This window comes from Danio rerio, chromosome 9 (assembly GCF_052040795.2).
Source record: "Danio rerio strain M-AB ecotype USA chromosome 9, GRCz13ab, whole genome shotgun sequence".
NCBI classification, from domain to species: domain Eukaryota; kingdom Metazoa; phylum Chordata; class Actinopteri; order Cypriniformes; family Danionidae; genus Danio; species Danio rerio.
In genome coordinates, this window is record NC_141029.1 from 53,167,501 (window position 1) to 53,190,978 (window position 23,478).

Below are 23,478 nucleotides of genomic sequence, written 5' to 3' on the forward strand. Positions count from 1 at the left end.
ACATCATGTCTATGTACTGTATGTTAATATTATAGCCTGTGTGTTGATTTCACAATTACTGCAGCACTTTAGTCAACCAAGACTGTTTTAAATGTGCTTCATAAATAAATAAATACATCTTGAAACTTGATACCTCCAGAATAACATCATGATGAATGAGTTCACTTAAATCACTCAACCCAACGGCAGATGGACGACAATAAACTGAAGCCGTTCTCTGTAATTGACAGGCTGTTTTCCGTTTACCTTCAGGTCCGTTCAATCATCTGAAGTCCAGTCTGCTGGGCTCCACATCAGACTCCAACCTGAACAAATACAGCACCATCAACAAGATCCCGCTCATCGCCCTCAACTTCTCTGAAGCCAACGACAGGAAAGCGCCTTCACCTCCGTCCTCTGAGAAAACCATCATCGCTCCCAAAGTCAAAGACAGAACACACTGCGTCACAGAGAAGGTCACTCAGGTGAGGCCAGATATTACTCCTCCGTACAATATTACTACTCCAGTATAATAATGAAATATTACAAGATGTAGGATTTGACTACAATACAACCTGTACTGAATTGTGATTCTGAGTGGGTGCACAGAACCATTCGGTATCTGTCTGCGGCAAATAGAAAACAATATAAAAATGTGGCATGCTGCAAAATTGCTTCCCGTCCTGTGTTCGACAAGGTGCCACATGTTTATGAAACGGTTCTTCTCTCTCAGCCACCACTGCTGTTGTTTTTAGGGGTACATTAGAGCAATGTGGCACATTTATAACCTCAGGTGTTGGGGTGTTCAATAACAGTATAAAGTCTCACTCTTTTCAAACTTCTTTTTTCCCTCGAACGAAAAAGAACTGAAAGTTGTAACGTCGTCCCCTCCATCGTCGGACTCTGTGCTACTTTAATCCACTACTGCTCATTTCTGTCATCTTGGCTGTGTGAGATTTGATTGTTTCTGTCAGAATAGCACGTAAAGGCACCGCCCACTTCTAGAAAGCTGCAGCTCATTTGCATTTAAAGTGACAAGCTCAAAAATAGTGTGTATTTACTGTGGAGCAAATTTGACAAGCTATAATACACAATCTGTGGGGTATTTTAAGCTGGGACTTCACAGACACATCCTGGGGACGTACTTTACATCTTATGAGAAAGGGAAAGAACATGAGAGAGTGGTCTCATCTCCTCTCTTACCGTATTTAGCTTCTTCTGACACATCAAAAGAGCATCCGCGCGTGAAGATGGATTTTCTAGCACCTCTGGAATATGGATCTGCAAATATTGGCAAAACACAATTGAGCAGCACTGCGACAGCTCCTGTGTGAAAGAGCAGAGTGTAAATGGAACTTTTCCCTTTAATCCATGGAAGATAGATTTGTGTTTTACATATATATATATATGTAAATGAGCAATATCACATCAGTAGCAGTGTGATATGGCTGTGTATCAGCACTGGTGGGAGGTGTGCGTTGGCTCGAGGCCACAGGCCGAGTGGGTTAGTGTGATATTGCGTTTATACAACGTTTGACGGCATAATCATATATATATAAAAAAAAGAAAATCAAACACGGAGAGTCTAAAAACCCTTTTGTAAGAGGAACTACTTTCTTCTACCATTTCTTCACATCTGCAACTGACCATCAGAACAGCAGAAACCATTGCTACTTCAACAACGTCACTTTACAGCTAGTACTTGAATGATTCTCTAGCGTAATGTCTAAAGTGATGACAAAACAGGTGATTTTGCTCACATTTTAAGATTAAAAGGCTGAACAGCATGAAATGTCATCAGTCTACAAAGATTTCCCAGTGTTTATCTGTTGCAATCAGGGTATCACAATAATAAACCCCGAAAAATCCAAAGCAAAGCCAACACTGCCAGTTTCTGTGGTATAAATACAGAACTACAAAATATAAAAGAGAGAGATCGACTTAGAATGTCTCTTACCTGACTTTTAATGATTTGATCAGCTGTTGTTTGAAATGTATGATGAGAAAATGCACTTTTTCTTACCTAAGGACTTATTATGTGGTCTCTGTCGCCATTTTGTAATGGAACGTCAACCATCACTTTTCTTTGGTGTGCTCAGACAGGCTGATGGTGTTGGCGCCAGTGGTGGAGCGGTTAGTGCATTGACACATGCACTCCGATGCTCGAGGCAACCCGGGTTCAATACCACCTTGTGGTTCTGTGCCAGTCCTTCCCCTCTCTCTGCTCCCCATGCTTTCCTGTCTATTCTCTTTACTGTCCTTTCAAAAATTAAGGTGAAAAACCCCTAAAAAAATAATTATATATATATAAAAAAAGACAGGCTGATGGTGTCCGATGCACTAAATCCGATACTTTAATATTATGAATATTTAAAATAGTCACTATCCTTATAAATAAACTGCATAGTTGCTATTTAAACAACTATATTCTTGTCTAAAAAAAAGCCTCAAAAGTACATTATGTTGTCCAACAGCAGCAATATTTGTCAAACTGTAGACAGTCCTCTGCTTGTCGCTGTATGTGGGTGGAGTAATACACAAGGGTTAAGGGTGAAGAGGCGGTGCGAGTGCTGTTTATTGCAGAATATAATTTTTATAATTTTTTAAAAAGCTTTTGCAGATTGTGGAGAGCAACGTAAATACACAACTCTAAAATTGGAAATGAATTAAGTGTCAGTAAATTTGTTTATAATGTTATAAATCATTTCAAATAGAATGCTTTTTAAAACATTATCATAATCATTTTCACAAAACTAATAGTTAATGTTTTACATAAATGCTATTCTCTTCTCAAGTGAAAAATAAAAAATATTCCTAATTTACTTTATTTTAAATGTTTAATATTTACATTATACAGTGCTAGATTTGATTTATTCATCCAATTTTGCCTAAATCCCATAACATTCTGTGTACAACAACTAGCTGTTTTTATGATTGAATTCTGCTATTCTGTCCAATAAATTAACTTTTTTTATATTTAAAATGAAAACCATTTTTTGTATTTAATGTAGTTAAACAAAAATAAAGTGAGGTAGTTAAAGTAATTAAGTTTATACAGGGTGTCTGCTGGGCCTTAAAAAGTCTTACATTTCAAAACCTAAGTTTTAGGCCTTAAATATTCTTAAAGAGCCCCCATTTTGCATTAAAAAAAGATCATAATTTAGTTTTAGCGTTCTAAATAAAAATGAATGAATAAATAAATTTTAAAAACATTAAACAAGTCATTCATTCATTTTCTTGTCGACTAAGTCCTTTTATTAATCCGGGGTCGCCACAGCGGAATGAATTGCCAATTTATCTAGCAAGTTTTTACGCAGCGGATGCCCTTCCAGCCACTACCCATGCCTGGGAAACATTCACACACACACACACACACACTACGGACAATTTAGCCTACCCAATTCACCTGTACCGCATGTCTTTGGACTGTGGCGGAAACTGGAGCACCCAGAGTAAACCCACGCGAAGGCAGGGAGAACATGCAAACTCTAACAGAACTCACAGAAACTCACAGAAACGCCAACTGAGCTGAGGTTTGAACCAGCGACCCAGCGATCTTCTTTCTGTGAGGCGACAGCACTACCTACTGCGCCACTGCCTCGCCGCATCAAACAAATCAAATTTTCATAAATAAACTGAAAATTTTGTGCTGTTGCCTCACACCAAGACGGTTGGCGTGGGTTTCCTCCAGGTGTTTCTCCCACAGTCCAAAGACATTCGCTATAGGTGAATTGAATGAGAGCGTATTGGTGTTTACTAGGGTGCAGCTGGAAGGGCATCCGCTGCATAAGGGTGCTTCACATCTGTAGTTCGGTTAATTTGGTCCCGACCAAGGGCAATAAATGATACACTGTTGCATTTTCTGCCGTCTTTGTGTCGCTTTCACACCATACTGCTGGCTTTGGTCCGAACCAGTTGAAAAGAACCAAAATGCAGTCATCTGACAAAATCCACATCTCTCATTGGCCAGATGTTTTTGAACATATTGCCTAAACTGCTTATCAATTGGTCAGAACTCACGTGCAGGAAAATGCCAATGAACTCCCGCAAGTAAACAAACAGGCAGACACAAAATGTCGCTTTTACTATGGAGGGACGACTGCGCTGGCTGATTGTATCTCAGCTTTAGACAAACTATACATTTCGAGAATAAAACGCGGCTGGAAAACAGTGTTTTAATGCATCGCACGTCCCTTCAGGAGGAGGCGTAAATTAATTTAGCTAAACTGCGACATGGTCATCTTCCGGAAATATTACCAACGATCCATCAGGTTTTGTTTTCCCCTCTCTCTGTTGGTAAAGCGCTGTCAACAAATATTTTTCCTCCATATCTCATAATGCACAGCGCATCGGCCTACGGCAGCTGCATTAGTCAGTAGTTTTTGCGGTTGGGTCTGTTTTAGTACGGATCATATTCTCACCACAAACAAACCGCTCCAGGGTTTGTTTGAAAGCGTACTGAGGCCATCTCTTCAAGCAGGTCTCAGTACGCTTATTTGGTGCACTTTTGGTGCGTACTCAAGTGCGATTGCTGCATTCACACCTGCCCAAACGAACTGCACCAAAAGAGAAAACGAACTCTAGTGTGATTCAACTCAACTAAATGAGACAGGTGTGAAAGCACCCTAAAACATATGCTGGAATACTTTGTGGTTCATTCCACAGTGGTGAGCCCTGATAAATTAGGGACTAGTGTGCTTTCTTTTTCGATTGCACAAGACTTTCACTGTTTTTTACTTGAATATTCAGCAAAGCCTCTGAACAGCTGAAGTGCTCCGTTAAAAGCATTAGGATGATGACAGTCTGTAATCCAGCAGTGAGTGTGTGTGTAATTGAGCTCTTCACACACACACGCACCTGACTGCAGGACTCAACGACTCTGACAGAGGCAAATGAGCCGTCTTTTCTTCATAAATACTGTATTAGAAATGATGACGGCGGTGCGCTGATCTGTTCTGTTGGATTTGTTCTCTTGTGAGAAAGTGCTGAATTATGTCTTTTGCTGTATTACTATTCACCTAGCAATACAATACCTGAAAAGCATATACAGTTTTTTGTAAGCGTGCATGAAGAGTGGTTAAAGATCCAGTAAAATGAAAATAAAGTTTTAGATGTTAGTATCAGGGCGAAGCAGTGGCGCAGTAGGTTGTGCTGTCGCCTCACAGCAAAAAGGTCGCTGGTTCGAGCATCAGCTCAGTTGGCGTTTCTGTGTGGAGTTTGCATATTCTCCCTGCTGGGTGCTCCGGTTTCCCCCACAGTCCAAAGTCATGCGGTACAGGTGAATTGGGTAGGCTAAATTGTCCATAGTGTATGAGTGTGTGTGTGAATGTGTGTGTGGATGTTTCCCAGAGATGGGCATCCGCTGCATAAAAACTTGCAGGATAAGTTGGCGGTTCATTCCGCTGTGGCGACCCTGGATTAATAAAAGGACTAAGCCGACAAAAAAATGAATGTTAGTATCAGTATAATAAACAGTAACGAAATGTAGAAGATAAAACCTTAAATAATCAATCTAAAGCTGGCCGTTATTCACAGCCTTAATGGATCAGCACCTCATACTTCCAACCCAGGCTAATTCTGATTACGCACCCCTATATACAATTCTGGAGATCTATCAAATTTCGCTAGCGAGTGCCATTCGCGCCTGCTCTTTTCATGTGTCATGTCATGTCAATTTCATCCGTGGGGTCATGGTGGCAGCAGTCCCAGGAGAGAACCCCAGACTTCTCTCTCCTCAGTCACCTCCTCCAGCTCCTTCGGAGGATCCCGAGGTGTTCCCAGGCCATTCAAGAGACATAGTCCCTGCAGCATGTCCTAGGTCTTCCCCGAGGCCTCCTTGCGGTGGAACACGCCTAGAACACTTCACTATGTATCTGAGATCTTGTCCTTTTGGTCATAACCCAAAGCTCATGACCATAGGTGAGAGTAGGAACATAGATTGACTGGTAATCGAGAGATTTGCCTTTTCGGCTCAGCTCCTTCTTTACCAAAACGGGCCGGTACATTGACCGCATCACTGCTGCCGCTGCACCAATCCGCCTGTCAATAGCCCCTTTCACACATACAGACCTTTCCGGAAAATTACCGGCAATTTTCCGGAAAGGTTGTATGTGTGAACAGGCCCTTTTTGAAAATACCGGTAAATTCGTTCTGGCTATTTTCCGGAAAGAAAAGTTTGAGCCGAACATATGGAAGACACAGACGTTTGAATTGTGAAATTGACGTTCCGTCAATACGTTTAATTTTCCGTAAATCATAAGTTTTCAAAAGACAAAACATTAACAAAAATCAAGTAGACAGGTAGGGCAGCTAAGGTAAACAGGTCTCTGACTAAACTGTTTTAAATGGACAGATCTTACCTAAACTCCCGTGAAAAGGAATAAAAAAAAAGGTGAGTCTTCCGGGCCACTGCTTACCTTCGCTAAACTAAATAAATAACAAAACGTGACTATGAAAAATAAACCCCTACCTGCTACAAAACAAAGTATCAAAATAAACAAACTAGTTAACACATTACGAACTAAGAATCAAAAGATTGACATGAACAAAACACTTAATTGAGCGGCATCTAGGTGATCGCCTGGCTTGCGGAGCACTGTCAGCCAGACCGCCTAAGCGCAAGCCACCAGAGACAGAGACGCCATTGCTGTCAGCCTTATATAGTGGGAATCCCCAGTGACGTCACGGGCATCATCCAATCCTGGATAAGCCGGGTGAAACACTCCTCCTAGAACTCGATCGTAAGCACAAACCAGCAATAAATAGATTAAATAACACAGACCCACGTAACACAGATATTTAGAGATCGGTTTCAGACCCTCTTCAAATGTGGAAATAAATCTGATATAAATGTGACTATCATGTAAACAGGCAGATCAGTTTTATTGAGTTATTCAGTTTTGTACGTCATTAAACTTGCAACAATAGCCCCTTTCACACATACAGACCTTTCCGGAAAGGTTGTATGTGTGAACAGGCCCTTTTTGAAAATACAGGTAAATTCGTTCTGGCTATTTTCCGGAAAGAGAAGTTGTAACATTACCGGTAATTTGTCGGAATGCTGCGCTGTGTGAATGCAGAAGGAAGAATGCCGGAAAGAGCGCGTGCATGTCTAGAATGTGCTGACGTGAGACACCTGCTTTAGCCAATCAGAACAGTCAGACGCATTCACGTGCGCGCAGTTTATGAGAATAAAAGCCTTTGAATATTTTTCCAGACACCTTTAGCTGCTAGATGTTAGTCAGATCACGTTTCTATGTTCATTTTTAATGCTAACTGTGTAAATAATTATCGATAAAACGTTTATGATAATCCGTTGTTTGTTTACCTACAAGCTTTGCGTGTGCCAGTGAGCGCCCATAGCGCCAGCACACACACATATCATGAACATTTCGACATGCGAAAGTGTTCCTCTATATGTTTTCATTGGAGTTGTACTCAATACTGATCCATCCAAAGAGTTTGTAATGTAGTCAAATGTTTACAAACACAAGCGCAGCCGTTTAGAGCTCATTTCTGGTTAATGATGTCAGAATTTACCGGCATTTTGCGATGGATGTGTGAATGCTCTTTTCCGGAAAAATTCCGTAACGTCCTCGCCTGTGTGAACAGCGCTTTTTTGAACTTACCGGTAAAGTCGTTCCGGAAATTTTCCGGATATTTACCATTATCACTGTGTGAAAGGGGCTATTCTCACATTCCATCCGTCCCTCACTTGTAAACAAAACTCCAAGATACTTGAACTCCTTCACCTGGGGTAAGGACTTTTCTCCAACCTGAAGATGGCATACCACCTTTTTCCAGTGGAGCACCATGGCCTCGGACTAATGCTGCGTTCACACCAGACGCGGAACGTTTGTCAAGCGCGAGTGATTTACATGTTAAGTCAATGCAAACGCGTGAATAGACATCCTGCGGTGCTATACGCACGAATGACGCGAATGGCGCGGTGCGAATAGCGCGATACAGGCGAATTGAGCGTTTTGCACGTTTGACGCGCTTAACGTGCGTTTCCCGCGAATCTCTCGAGTTCGAAAATCTGAACTTCAGCGGACATTCGCGCCGCGTTAACCAATCGGAAGCTTGCTCTTGTGGGGGCGTGATTGTGACGTAGAACCTGTTGATGGTGTCCCAGGGGAAATCCTCCAGGCGGCACCGACAACAAGTCATCAAACTAGGCTTGGCTCAGTCAGAAGCACCGTTGAAAGCCTCCGTGATCCAGGTTCAGTTTCTAGGGGGGGTTTATGAGCTCACAGAGCTGGATGCACCTCTGAAAGCATGTAGTGGACTCTAGGGATGGGAAGATTAATCGATATGTATCGATACGCGGTCATGCGCGTGCACAATGCGAGTACATCGGTTGAGCAGCAGAGGATGAATGAAATTTTGGAAGCAAATCGAGATGCATCGGTTTTTGCGAGATGGATCGGTTTTTCCAAGATACAGCGTATATTTTTAATATAGAATGTATTTTTTATTTATTAACAGGTGTTGTCAACCTGTTTTTGGCGCATAATTTAATCGACCTACATAAAGTATGCCTTAGCAACGGATTTGCGGATGTGTACACACTACAACTCAGTGTATCAGGTGTGCGGATGAAGCGAGTGGTGCGCCCTCAGAAAGCGCGAGAAGCAAAACAAACATTTTATTCCCCACTGAGTTTTAAATCTAAGTATGGCAACATAATGGATTTAAGGATGGACGACATGACAGGACAGATGCAATTTGCAAAATGTGCCGCGCATCTATAAAATACGCGGGCAGTACGACTAATCTGAAATCACCGTGGCGCCGCTTCAAGTGAGTTGTTGAGAAAGCATCTTCCAGTGTTCGCCCTTGGACGCCCTCAACCCCAATGTGAAAACGAAAGTGACCGGTTATGAAAATGAAGTGACGTGTCGCGGACTTCTATTCTGCCGCCATATGCGCGGATATAACTGAGGACGCGCGGGTGTCGCGGACCTCTATTCTGCCCCCTTTGCGTGGATATAACTGGGTGTTGCGGACGCCACCCTCTCTATACTGCCACCCATGCGGCCGGCCCTGTTCATCTGCAAAGATATTCAGCCTAGTGTCACGGAGAACGAAGGTTTTAAACACCTCCTTCTGTTAATTTTTATTTAATTATAATAATAATAATAATATTAATAATAATAATGATAAAAATAATTGGGTGTCACGGTGGCACAGTGGGTAGTTTGACCACCTCACAGCAAGAAGATTCCTGGTTTGTTATTTTTATTAGCCTGTTATTTACAGTAACAGTGATGTTTCAAAGCAGCATAACACTGCTAGTTCACAACCTTAAGTTTTGAATAATCAGTGGCAAAATATATCTTTGTAAAACTTGTTTTCATAGTTGAAAAGTTAAATCACAATTCTTGTTGTGCAATGCTAAACCTTTATGTTGAAAGAGTGCAAATATATACATATTTTTTTAATATATATTGCACTTATACATTCTGTTTATCTTGAAAAGACTTAAATAATATGTGCTATATGTTCTAAAATGGCCCTCTACTGTAAACTGACACTCTGGCTCTGAGAGAAGAGCCAGTTTGTAAAAAAAAAGTCTTGGTTTTGCTTGGTTAATAAATAATCAAACTCATTCAATGGCACAGCATCCTCTTTCACATATTGCATCGCAATATGTCACAAATGTATCGCTAATATATCGGATCGTATTCTTTGTATCGAGATGCGCATCGGATCGGCATTATAGCTTAGATGCCCAACCCTAGTGGACTCAGACACAACCCTAAACGTATCGACGCTGTATTTCAGCCTTCATAAAGCACATAAACACTGTTATTTTATTCATAAAATCCATGTTAGCCATTTAGCAACGAAGCTACAGTCACCGGGCAGACAGAAGCCCTGCCCATCACTCGAATCCGCGTCTGTTCTGAAGTGAATTTGACACGCGAATGAAGCGGATTTCACAGACGAATGAAGCGAGTAAACTCAAATGTTCACGCGGCTATTTACGTGCGAATAGCGCGATTTATCCGCGCGTTCTGCGTCTGGTGTGAACACAGCATTAGGGGTGCTGATTCTCATCCTAGCCGATTCTCACACTCAGCAGCAAACTGCCCGAGTGCATGATGAAGGTTCATGTTTGATGAAGCCAACAGAAAAACATTGTCTGTGTATAACAGAGATGAAATTCTGTGGTCACCGAACCGGACCCCCTCCATATAAACCCCCCTCCGGAGCCCCTATACATATAAAAAAGTGACAATGGTATAGTTAGGTACTGTTAAGTGTATAATTCAACAACAGCACACTGAAAAGCACAGCTCTGCACATGAAATGATGATGATCTGATTTGAAAACTTTTCATTCAAGCTATTATTGAAAGAAAGTGCAGAAAAGTAAAGTTTGGCAGTGAGAATCAGCATTCACATTTAGGCTTTATGAGGTGCTTTAAGGCAAAGCACGTCCGAATACAGTACCTGAAGAGCATCCCTCATCCTTCAGCATGCCGCTGTGTAGTTTTGTGCTGCTGTTTTTGTTTTGTCCTTGAGTGGAGGCGCTCAGATCTGATCCAACAGCTGCATGTAATGTGACTGATTTTGACAGCAGAGACTGTGGAGAGAAATAGGAATATTAATATCCCGCTCTGAGGATCCAGACACAGCAAGCTTATGAAATGTGAAGGAACTCAGTTTACTTTCTATGAAATATACTGCATCTGCTGGACAGAAATAAATGACAGCTGCTGTGAGATATACTGTAGTGGTGAAACTGTCGTATACTGCATTATGATGATGATTATGATAAGGCTGTGGATTTGGGACTGACAGCTGTCAAGAAATGCAATATCAGCAAATATTATGAGTTTTTTTTTATAATACAGAAAAGTCTGAAAATGCACAAATCAGCAAAGTTTAAAAAGTGTTTACCTCTTCTTGACATGACAGTTTCAGATTTTAATATCAGCACAAATGGAGCCAAGGTTACTAAAAGTACACTGGAAAAAAGTTCAACTAATATTCTGTATGTCGAAAGGAGGATGGCACGGTGGTTCAGTGGTTAGCACTGTCACCTTACAGCAAGAAGGTCACTGGTTTGAGTGTCTTATTAAAAAATAAATAAATAAATAAATAAATAAATAAATAATCATAATAATACAATTTCTAATAATAACAAATTATAATAATAAAAATAATGTCAATAATAACAAAAACAACAAAATATAATAATAATAATAATATTAATAATAATAATAATAAGCGAAACAAAATTACATTATTATTATTAGTATTAGTATTATTATTATTACAAGAAATGCAACCATATTAGTATATTTTATATTATTAGTATATTTTTATATATTGATGGAATTTAGATTTGTTAAAAAATAATACAAAATGAATATTACAAAATAATATCATCATCATCATCATCATCATCATTATTATTATAATAATAATAATTGTTTTTTGTGATTATTTATTGTGGAATTGAGGTTAGTAAAAAATACAATACAAAATTAATAGTACCAAATTATTATTATTATTATTATTATTATAATTATTATTAGTATTATTATTATATGCATAGTCAGGTAGAGTAATTGTGGTTTGTAAAACATAGAAAAAAAAATTTAATAATAAAATAATAATAATAATAATTTAGTAAAATTAATTTTGTATTATAATTTTTTTGCAAACCACAATTCCACAAACAGAATAATAAACTTTTGTAAAAAGCAATTAATTACAAAAAAAAAAAATTATTATTATTATTATTACATATGCCAAAACATCTGTATATTCTGGTGGGGGAATTGAGGTTTGTAAAACAAACAACAATAATAATAATAATAATAATAATAATAATAATAATAATAAAATAATAATGATAATAGTTGTTTTTGTAAATATTTATTTTTACAAAAAAGTTAATTATTCTGGTTGTGGAATTAAGGTTAGTAAAAAAAATAATAATACAAAAAAAATAATTCTAAATGATTAATATTTTTACTATTATTTATTTTATTATTATTATTATTATTATTATTATTATTATTATATTAACAAGAACAACAACATATAATAATAAACAAAACAACATTTTATTATTATTACATATGCAAATATATTAGCATATTTTAGCAATGAATTTGAGTTTTGTAAAAAAAAAAATATTAATACATAATTAATATTATGAAATTATTATTATTATTATTATTATTTTTATTATTATTACTACTACTACTACTATTATTATTATACACAATTCAACCAGAATGAAATGCTGACTTATGAGTGCAAGCAATCCCCTTCTCCATCACATGTTTTCTACAGCGTCTCAATCTCGACACATCACACAATCATGGTTTTTGTCTCTTTCACTGCTCCAGGTTTTGTCTCTGGGTGCCGATGTGCTTCCTGAATACAAGCTTCAGTCTCCGCGAATGGACAAGTTCACCATCCTGCACTACAGCCCGTTTAAAGCGGTGTGGGACTGGCTGATCCTGCTGCTGGTCATCTATACAGCCATCTTTACCCCATATACCGCTGCCTTTCTGCTGGACCGTGAGGAGCAAAAACGCCAGGAGTGCGGCTATTCCTGCAGTCCTCTCAACGTAGTGGACTTAATGGTGGACATCATGTTCATCATAGACATCCTCATCAACTTCCGCACCACATATGTGAACCTGAACGAGGAGGTGGTCAGCCATCCCGGGAAGATAGCCATCCATTATTTTAAGGGCTGGTTCCTCATAGACATGGTGGCCGCTGTTCCCTTTGACCTGCTCATCTTCGGCTCAGGATCTGATGATGTAAGTGATGCATTTAATTCTTAAGCGTCTCCAAGGATATTTTTTGACAGTACATAATATTTTAATACATATTTTTTGAGAGAAGAGTATTTAGCTCAAACAGTTAAATGCTTAATTATGTTAAATAGGCATATTAGGGTAATAAAAACTGCTTTTATTCTTGCCGAAATAAAACAAATAAGACTCTCTCCAGAAGAAGAAATATAATAGGAAATACTGTGAAAAATGCTGTGCTCTGTTAAAGATCATTTGGGAAATATTAGGAGGGCTAATAATTTTCACTTCAACACTTAAGAAAATTTGATTCAAGTTAAAGTTGCCATAAATGGAGGTTAAGATCCAATTGAAATGAAAAAAAAAGTTGTGTGGTACATAATAACATGCACTGATTGGATCGTCGGAAGACGAGTGTTGCTAACAAAATGAAGGAAGATGGGTAAATCAATAAAAGCAGGGCAAAAAACTGATAGCCCGGCCCCAAACGACTAATAGTTCTGTCTTAAAGGACTGATAGCCCCACCCTAAATTACTGATAGTCCCGCCCTAAAGGACTGATAGCTCCAACCTGAGGGACTGATAGCTCTGCCCTAAGGGACTGATAGCTCCGCCCTAAGGGACTCATAGCTCCGCCCTAAGGGACTGATAGCTCCACCCTAAGGGACTGACAGCTCCGCCCTAAGGGACTGACAGCTCCGCCCTAAGGGACTGACGGCTCCGCCCTAAGGGACTGACAGCTCCGCCCTAAAGAACTGACAGCTCACCCTAAAGGACTGAAAGCTCTGCCCTAAAAGCTTGATAGCTTCGCCCTACGGCACTGATAGCTCTGCCCTAATGGACTAATAGCTCGGCCATATCTGATAGCTCCGCCCATAAATAAGTGATACCTTCGCCCTGAATGACTGATAACTCCGCTCTAAAGAACTAATAGGTCTGTCCTAAAGGACTGATAGCCCCGCCTTAAAGGACAGATAGCCCTGCCCTAAAGCTGCGGTCACACTTGACTTTTCACTCCATAGACTTCCATTCATACGCATGCGAATGGGTCAGACCGGAAACTCAGGGTCATGCTTTAAGTTTCGTAGTTTGGTGCGTTGCAAAGTTCAAGCTTGGTGAACTCTGACCTGCGAAATCGTGTCACTTGACTGAGTGAGACCCATCGAGGAACAAAACATGACCTCTCTGGACAGAAATGTAAAACATGTAGCCAATCGCTGGCTTTTATGAATGTCTAATAATCTTGTTTAATCCCGCCCCTTTTTGCAGCGCCATACGACAGAATTTCGCACACACAAACTCTAGTGTGACCGCAGCTTAAGGCACTGATAGCTCCACCCTAAGAGACTGATAGCTCCGCCCTAAAAGATTGACAGCTCCACCCTAAGGGACTGACAGCTTCGCCCCAAAAGTTTGATAGCTTCACCCTAAAAGACTGATAGCTCCGCCCTAAAGGAGTGATAGCCCTGCCCTAAATGACTGATAGCCCCACCATAAGGGACCGACAGCTCCGCCCTAAGGGACTAACAGCTCCGCCCTAAAGGACTGATAACTCTGCTCTAAACGACTAATAGGTCAGTCCTAAAGGACTGATATCTCCAGCCTAAACACTAATAGCCCCACCCTACCCGCCCTCAAAGACTGATAGCTTCGCCCTAAAGGAGTGATAACCCCATCCTAAAGGACTGATAACTATACTCTGAAGGTCTCAGAGGTCTATCGTAAAGGACTAATAGTTCCACCCTAGGGACTGTTAGCTCCGTCCTAAAGGTCTACTAGCCCCACCCTAAAGGCAGACCAGGTGACCACAAGTGAAGTAAAGTAATTTTGTGAGGGAAGGGAAGGTTATGGTATTTGATCTTTTTTTTTTTAATTCAATTCATTCAATTCAGCTTTATTTGTATAGCGCTTTTACAATGTAGATTGTGTCAAAGCAGCTTCACATAAATGGTCATAGTAACTGGAACAGTGTGGTTCAGGTTTTAGTGTTTAAGTTCAGTTCAGTTCAGTTTAGCTCTGTTCAGTGTGATTTAATCATTACTGAGAGTTCAAACACTGAAGAGCAAATTCATCGATGCGTAGCTCTACCAATCCTGAACCATGCGAGGCAGTGGCGACAGCGGAGAGGGAAAAAAAACTTCACCTGATGGGGGTGAAGAAAAAAAACCTTGAGAGAACCAGACTCAGTTGGGCACGACCATTTTAATTTCTCCGCTGGCCAAAAGTCTTGTGCAGAACTTCATTCGCCGTGGTTTATGCTGGAAGATGGCCTCAATGAAGACTCGTCTGTCCCTGGAGCGTCGCTGGAATCAGACTCATGTTCTCCACTCCCCACGACCATCAGCGCAGCAGCAGCTCAGGATATGGCCTGGTCCCGGATATGGAATCCTTGGGATCATCACGTCGCTGGTCTTGGATCCAATCAGTGACTCCGCCTAATCTGAGGACCTCGGGATGAGTATCCCCAGGTGAAAATAGAGAATAAAGAGAATAATTAGCGTAGCTGCTGTTCATAGTGTATATAAGCAAGATGTAGAAGCCAGTGTGGAACCTGCTAGGTGATGCACTGAGTGTATGCTTTACTAAACAGATAGGTCTTTAATCTAGTTTTGAACTGGGAGCGTGTGTCTGAGCCTCGGACATTACCAGGAAGGCTATTCCAGAGTGTAGGAGCCATGAAAGAGAAGGCTCGACCTCCTTTACTTGATTTTGCTATTCTAGGTACTACCAGAAGCCCTGAATTTTGAGATCTTAAGGAGCGAGTTGGTTCGTAGCGAGACAGAAGGTTGGTTAGATAAACAGGAGCTAGATTATTTAGAGCTTTATAGGTGAGAAGTAATATTTTAAATTCAATACGAAATTTAACAGGCAGCCAGTGTAAGGAGGATAAAATTGGGGTGATATGATCATATTTTCTAGACCTGGTCAGAACTCTGGCTGCTGCATTTTGCACTAATTGAAGTTTGTTAATAGAGGATGCTGGGCAGCCAGCAAATAGAGCATTACAGTAATCCAGTCTCGAAGTCATAAAAGCATGGACTAGCTTTTCTGCATCTGAGATGGATAGCATATTTCGTAATTTAGCGATATTTCTCAGATGAAAGAAGGCAGTTTTTGTGACATGGGATATATGGTTTTTAAAAGTTAGATTGCTGTCTAATATGACACCCAGATCTTTTATAGTAGAGCTAAAGCTAACTTTGTATCCTTCTAATTGTAAATTGAGTTGCGAGATCTGCTGTGTGCAAGATTTAGGCCCAATAAGTAATAATTCTGTTTTGTCTGAGTTTAAGAGAAGAAAATTGTTGGTCATCCAGTCTTTGATGTCTTTGATACACTCAGTTAGTTTAGAAAGTTCAGACGTCTCGTCAGGTTTAGTGGAAATATATAATTGAGTATCATCTGCATAGCAGTGAAAGCTGATCCCATGTCTTCTAATAATGTCTCCCATAGGTAGCATGTAAATTGTAAACAGTAAAGGGCCTAAAACTGATCCTTGAGGCACCCCATACTTTACTGGGCAGATTTGTGAAGGCTGTCCATTAAGATTTACAAACTGGTAGCGGTCAGTTAAGTATGACTTAAACCAATGTAGAGCCTGTCCCTGGACACCTGTAGACTTTAAGCGATTTATGAGGATATTGTGGTCAATGGTATCAAATGCCGCACTAAGATCGAGTAAAACTAATAGCGAGACGCACCCTCGGTCAGCAGCTAAGAGTAAATCGTTGGTTATTTTCACTAAGGCGGTTTCTGTACTGTGGTGAGCCCTGAAACCTGACTGAAACACTTCAAAAATATTGTTCGTCTGCAGAAAAGAGCATAATTGAGTGGAAACAACTTTTTCTAGTATTTTAGACATAAATGGAAGATTTGAAATAGGCCTATAGTTAGCTAAGTTGTTGGTGTCTAGTTGCGGTTTCTTAATAATAGGCTTAATAACAGCTAGCTTGTAAGAGTTTGGAACATGGCCTATAGATAAAGAAGAGTTGATAATGTTAAGAAGAGGTTCTCCTATAGCAGGTAGCAGCTCTTTCAGTAATTTTGTTGGAATTGAGTCCAGCATACACGTAGCTGGTTTAGAGCTATTTATAATTTTCACTAACTCTTCATGTTCTATGATTTTGAAGCAGTGTAGGTTATTATTATGATTTAATGAAATATTTACAGGATTTGGAGTATAAGCCGGTGCAGAAAGTTTGGCACCTCCTATTTTCTGTCTAAAGCCTTCTATTTTATTACTGAAAAAATTCATGAAGTCATCACTACTAATTTGCGGTGGAGTAGTTTGTTCCAAGGATGACCGATTATTTGCTAATTTAGAGATGGTGTTAAATAAAAATCTAGGATTGTTATGATTATTTTCTATCAGTTTGCGCAGGTGCTCGGTCCTGGCAGATTTTAGAGCCCTCCTATAGCTGGACATACTGTCTTTGTACGCAATTCTAAAGACCTCTAAATTAGTTTTTTTCCATTTACGTTCCAGGGCGCGGGTTGCTGTTTTGAGCGCACGAGTATGACTATTATACCATGGTATAGTTTTAATCTCTCTAGCCTTTTTTAATTTTATGGGTGCCACAGTATTTAGTGTGCTAGTAAAGATGGCATCCATACTGCTGGTTACTACATCAAGATCATTTGAGTTTGCGGGTGCATTACGAAATAGAGAGAGATCAGGTAAGTTATTTATAAATTCATCTTTAGTTGACGGAACAATAGTTCTACTAGGGCGGAGTATTGGAGCGGGTTTGCTGATTTCAGGTAAACATAGCTTATATAGTAAGAGGTAGTGATCTGTAATATCATCACTTTGTGGTATAATGTCTACGTCAATAACCTCGATTCCATAAGACAGAATTAGATCTAATGTATGCTTTAAGCGATGGGTTGGACCCACAACGTTTTGCTTTATCCCAAGTGAGTGTATTAAATCCATAAACGCGAGCCCTAATGTATCATTAGCGTCATCTATGTGGATGTTAAAGTCACCTACAATTAGCATTTTATCAGTTTTGACTAGTAAGTCAGAAATAAAATCAGAAAATTCTTTTAGAAATTTGACATAGGGTCCTGGGGGTCTATATATGGTGATTAAAGCGAGAGATAACATAGGTTTTTGTATAGTATCTGGAAGCTGAACATTAAGCGATAATACTTCAAAGGAGCTAAACATAAGTCCGTTTCTCTGTTTAATATTAAGGAAATCACTAAAGATTGATGCAACTCCACCACCACGACCAGTTTGACGAGCCTCATGTTTATATAAGAATCCTGGAGGAGTTGCTTCATTTAAGCTAATATAGTCATTTTGTTTCAGCCAGGTTTCAGTGAGACAGAGTGCATTAAGATTGTTTTCTGTTATTATTTCATTAATGATAAGTGCTTTAGGTGCAAGTGACCTGATGTTTAGGAGACCAAGTTTTACGAAATTTGTATTTTCACTTTCTACTGGTTTTTCTGGTTTGATTCTTACTAGATTTTTCCTGGAGCACACAGTACGTTTATTTCTTAATCTAATAATACGAGGAACAGACACAGTCTCTATAGGATTCGCCAGATATGCGTTACTGATGTTTAAGTGGGGTGAACAAGAGTCTAGGTGGCTATAGTGTGAATTTTGTGAATTTTTACCTGCTAGTCAGATGGTGCGAAGTAGTCTGGAGATGTTGTCCGACAGGAGTTCAGCTCCGGCTCGACTGGGGTGCAGGCCGTCAGGACGGAAGAGCCTAGGACGCTCCCAGAAAAGATTCCAGTTATTAGCAAAGAGCAATTTCTGTTCTTTACACCATGTTATTAGCCATTCATTCAAAGCTAAAAGTCTACTGAACCTTTCATTTCCTCGGCGGTAGGTAGGAAGCGGCCCAGAAACGATGATCTGCGTGGCGGGCGAGGTGCGTCGAACCGTCTCGATCAGGCTCCTGAAGTCCTTCTTCAGGATCTCCGACTGCCGGAGCCCGGTGTCGTTTGTCCCCACGTGGAGGACAACGGCACCAGGGCTCTCGGCAGCGCCCAGGATGGTTGGAATCTGTGTAGAAATATTTTTCACACGGGCACCAGGAAAGCAGAAAGTACGTACTTTATTACCTTTTGAGGAGGCGGCACGGACGTGACGAACGATCGAGTCACCGATGATGGCCACATCGGGACCCGACTCGCGGAGAGGGGAGAAGCGGTTCTCCGTGGAGATCTCGAACACAGGCGGAGACGTTCTGCCCCGGGATCTGGGAAGCACCTTGCGCGGCTGCACCCAGGCGCCGTGGTAGCCGGGTGTCGGCGTGAACGACGCCTGGCTGAGCCGCGCCCCGGGTGCGCTGGGCCTGGACAGAGAAGGACGCGGGGTTGAGGTAGAGGGAATGATGTGGTTGTAATTTCCACGTACCTTAGGTGATGAGACGGCCTTAGCATTAGGTACGGCTAGAAGCCGTTCCCGTAGCCGCGACCGTCTTACCACCAGCGCGCGGATCTGGGACTCCACTTCTTCCAGCTCCAGCTCCAACGCCTCCATCGATGCTTCTCCTGCACACAAGGACAGAGACGGAAGCGACATTTTACGGGGTAAAGAGCAAAGCCAGTAAGTCAAAAGTGTATGGTTAAAGAGGTCGGTAGCTTTAGCTGACCAGCGGCGCTAGCAGGCTAAAGCTACAAACAACAGGCGGATGCTCGAGGGACAGACCGTTTTTAAAGCAGCTTTGTTTGTATAAATGTATTAAGGGTTTGGTCACCCTAAGTAGGAGAGACAAATACTTAGCGAATGAGGAAGAATTTAATGATTAAGATTTAAATTGCGAGTAAATAGCAAGTCCAAACTTCAAGCACACAGTGTGTGACCGAACGGAGACAGTGACGCCAGTGACGCCAGTCTTATGGAATCGAGGTTATTGACGTAGACATTATACCACAAAGTGATGATATTACAGATCACTACCTCTTACTATATAAGCTATGTTTACCTGAAATCAGCAAACCCGCTCCAATACTCCGCCCTAGTAGAACTATTGTTCCGTCAACTAAAGATGAATTTATAAATAACTTACCTGATCTCTCTCTATTTCGTAATGCACCCGCAAACTCAAATGATCTTGATGTAGTAATTTATAATTTTTTTTAATTATAAGTGCAAAGTAATTTTTTACAAAACAATGAAGTGATACTACATACATTATATGCTATCTCATGCCGATCAGTTTGGCTCACGTTCAGTCTATTGTAAGTTGTATGTGCGTAAGTGCAAGCAATAATTTGCTTGTTGCAGTTCACTGAACAGCCACCGGTGTCGCTAAAAACAAAAGGCTTTCTGTATTGTACATAATATAGAACTCTCCATATAAAACAGTTTGCTCATTTGAGACCTGAACTGTCTGTTTACTCTTGTATATATGTGTTTGTTTGCACCATATCCAGATCAGATCAGATCAGATCAAATGTAGCGTTCAGGTCAGAAAGCTCTTAGCGTTTATTCTTCCAAACACAACACAACTCTTTCTTTCAGTGAATCAGGGATTACAGCATCGGAATATACTGTATGATGTGTTCCTCTCTTCTTTTCTTTTTTTTTTTTGAATGGCTTTCATTTCTGAATCCATTTATTTGGATTACTGGCTTACCAAAGGGGAGTCAATGATTATGATGAGCAAGAGAGAGAGATAGAGGGAACTGATGTTTGAACAGCTTACAGGCTGAGTCTCTGTCTGGATTGGTCTCTTGTTTATGTGGGCACGTCCATCATGTGAGCTTCTGGCACATCGCAGCATATGGTTTCCCCATTTTGTGGTTCGTTCCAGCGACGGATAGTGACTCTGTGGAAGTCAGACACATGACCTGCGGACACAAGAAACACAGACAGTGGCTTTTAAAATATTAAAGATTAGGACCTACTGGAAATGTCATTATTTGATGGCGTGCGGTATATTTTTAGACTATGGATGGCTTTGCTGCTTGGTCTGGCTAAGTGCAGTCCTCAGCACAAACGAGTACACCTCTCCTTTTGAAAATAACCTTTTTATCCATTTCTCAGTGAATATAGCCAATCATTTAGTGCATTTTAACAATATATTTTCCATTAAAATAAGAGTTTGGTCAGCTAAAATGTTTAGGAATAGAAAGATAGCACATTTAAAAAAGTTTTTTATTATTATTATTATTATATTAGCAATACAACCCTGCTAAAAAAAATCCAGCTTAAATCAGCCTAGGCTGGTTGGCTGGTTTTAGCTGGTCGACCAGGCTAGTTTTAAAGGGGTTTTGGACATTTCCAGGCTGGTTTCCAGCCATTTCCAGCCTGGTCTTAGCTGGTCAGGCTGGAAAATGACCAGCTAAATCCAGCTAAAACCAGCTTGACCAGCCTGGTTTAAGGTGGACATAGCTGGTTTTGGCTGGGCTCCCAGCCTGACCAGCTAAGACCAGGCTGGAAATGGCTGGAAACCAGCCTGGAAATGGCCAAAACCCCTCTAAAACCAGACTGGTCGACCAGCTAAAACCAGCTATGTCCACCTTAAACCAGGCTGTTTTTTTTCAGTAGGGATGTTAACAATAGTACAACAAACAATAGTGTTTTACTTGTTAGAAGCTATATCATGCTAGCAATGTGTCAAATCTTGGATGTTAGAAAGATTAACAATATGCTAAACTGTTATATCATGTTAGCATTATGTTAGCAAATAGTTAAAAATTGCATTAGCTGGTCATAGCTGGTTTTGGCTGAACTCCCAGCCTGGCTAGGCTGGTCAAGCTGGTTTTAGCTGGTCATCTCCTAGCCTGACCAGCTAAGACCAGGCTGGAAATGCCTGGAAACCAGCCTGGAAATGGCCAAAACCCCTCTAAAAGCAGGCTGGTCGACCAGCTAAAACCAGCCAACCATCCTAGGCTGGTTTAAGCTGGATTTTTCAGCAGGGGCTAGCAGTGTGCCAAATCTTGGTAGTTAGCAAACATTAGCAACATGATAAATGTTAATATTAGCAGTATGCTAGCAAATAGTAAAAATAGCCTTAACAACTTCCTAAAGCATGGTAACTTCAACCTGCTTATCTTCGGCTAAGTATTTAAAGATGTAAGTGATGCATTGAACCCAAATTTTTATCATTAAAATGTTTAACAGTTAAGAACATGCTAATTGTGTTAACCCTTTTAGATCAAGTGGTGTGAAAGACAACAGTTTTTCCCATCTTTAGAATAGCAAAAGTGGACTCTGACAAGCGCCAACAGAAACTGCGCTGTGCGTTTTAAACCATGTGCCTACTGTATATTGTTAAAATAGAGCCCCATATAGCAAATATCAATGTTTTACCTGCTACAACCATGCTACAGTATATCATGCTAGCAATGTGACAAATCTTGGATGCTACAAACATTAGCAACATTCATTCATTCATTCATTCATTTTCTTGTCGGCTTAATCCCTTTATTAATCCAGGATCGCCACCGCGGAATGAACCGCCTAATTATCCAGCAAGTTTTTACACAGCGGATGCCCTTCCAGCCGCAACCCATCTCTGGGAAACATCCACACACACTCATACACTATGGACAATTTAGCCTACCCAATTCACCTGTACCGCATGTCTTTGGACTGTGGGGGAAACCGGAGCACCCGGAGGAAACCCACGCGAAGGCAGGGAGAACATGCAAACTCCACACAGAAACACCAATTGAGCTGAGGTTTGAACCAGCAACCCAGCGACCTTCTTGCAGTGAGGCGACAGCACTACCTACTGCGCCACTGCCTCGCCTACATTAGCAACATTTTAAATGTTAATTCATGTTAGCAATATGCTAACAAATAGCTCAAAATAATATTAGCAACATACTAAAGCATGGTAACTTTGTCTTAAGATGTCTTAAGAAAAACTGTGTTAAGCATTTTAGACTATGCATTTAGATTGTTAAAATACAGCCACATATAACAAACATCAATGTTTTACCTGCTTGAAACATGCTACAGTATAACATGCTAGCCATTATCCAAATCTTGGACGGTAGAAAAATTAGCAGCAAATGCTAGTTAGCAGTATGCTAGTTAATATTTAAAATATCAATAGCAACATGCAAACACAAAGCAAACATAGAAACATTAGCAACATGCAAAATGTTAATTCATGTCAGCGGTATGCTAGCAAATAGTTAAAATAGCATCGGAAACATACTGAAGCTTAGTAATTTCGACCTGCTCATCTTTGGCTTGGGATCTGATGATGTAAGTGATTTAACCCTAATTTTGCCCACAAATTGATAAATTGTTAAAAACATGCTAACATGCTAATCATGTTAACCTTTTTATACCATGCACTGGGCGCAACAACCATTTTTCCCATCCTTAAAATAGCAAATGTGGATTTTGACATGCCCTTAGAGAAAGTGTGCTATAAGTTTTAGGCCATACAAGTCATTAACAATTGTTACAATTGTTAAAATAGAACCCTTACAACAAACATCAATGTTTTACCTGCTAGAAACATGCTACAGTATATCATGCTAGCAATGTGCAAATCTTGGATGGTAGAAACATTAGCAACAAATGCTAGTTACAAAAAGATTGGTAACTTCAATTTGCTCACCTTCGGCTTGGGATCTGATGATGTAAGTGGCACATTTAACCCTAATTTTGCTAGCAAAATGGTAAAAACATGCTAACATGCTAATCGTGTTAAATAAACTCTGTCTTCCTAATATTTATCCACAATATATTAATTTGAAAATACAAATTTTTGATTGTGATT

General features: G+C 40.2%; 3 protein-coding genes and 1 long non-coding RNA gene across 8 annotated transcripts in view; 2 read left to right on the plus strand and 2 right to left on the minus strand.

The window, feature by feature from the left end:
- The window catches only part of ifih1 (interferon induced with helicase C domain 1), a 751,550-nt gene that overhangs the window by 576,836 nt on the left and 151,236 nt on the right, over positions 1–23,478 (plus strand). The window lies entirely within an intron of this gene.
- kcnh7b (potassium channel, voltage gated eag related subfamily H, member 7b) overlaps positions 1–23,478 on the plus strand; it is a 190,028-nt gene that overhangs the window by 103,804 nt on the left and 62,746 nt on the right. The window contains 2 exon segments of the mRNA NM_001446944.1: positions 253–464; positions 12,350–12,772. Of these exon segments, the coding sequence (NP_001433873.1) occupies positions 253–464; positions 12,350–12,772 (635 nt within the window).
- On the minus strand, positions 3,950–11,066 carry LOC147842451 (uncharacterized). The gene is made up of 3 exons (XR_015500115.1): positions 9,728–11,066; positions 7,676–8,268; positions 3,950–6,031 (listed from the first exon to the last, which is right to left on the minus strand). It is a non-coding gene; the product is annotated as an uncharacterized LOC147842451 (long non-coding RNA).
- On the minus strand, positions 15,056–19,620 carry LOC137496506 (uncharacterized). 5 transcript variants are annotated; one of them, XM_087268612.1, is made up of 3 exons: positions 19,440–19,620; positions 18,595–19,282; positions 15,056–18,492 (listed from the first exon to the last, which is right to left on the minus strand). In XM_087268612.1, the coding sequence occupies exons 2-3, from the start codon at positions 19,269–19,271 to the stop codon at positions 18,405–18,407; spliced, it is 765 nt and encodes a 254-aa protein (XP_087124738.1). In that variant the 5' UTR covers positions 19,272–19,282; positions 19,440–19,620; the 3' UTR covers positions 15,056–18,404. The 5 variants fall into 5 exon arrangements, with proteins under 5 accessions (XP_087124738.1, XP_087124739.1, XP_087124734.1 ...); XM_087268613.1 differs by having other exon boundaries at positions 19,384–19,620; XM_087268608.1 differs by having other exon boundaries at positions 15,056–19,282.

Excerpts from the sequence above, each read along its gene's own strand:
- LOC137496506 (XM_087268608.1), bottom strand. The coding sequence starts at position 19,271 with ATGGAGGCGTTGGAGCTGGAGCTGGAAGAAGTGGAGTCCCAGATCCGC.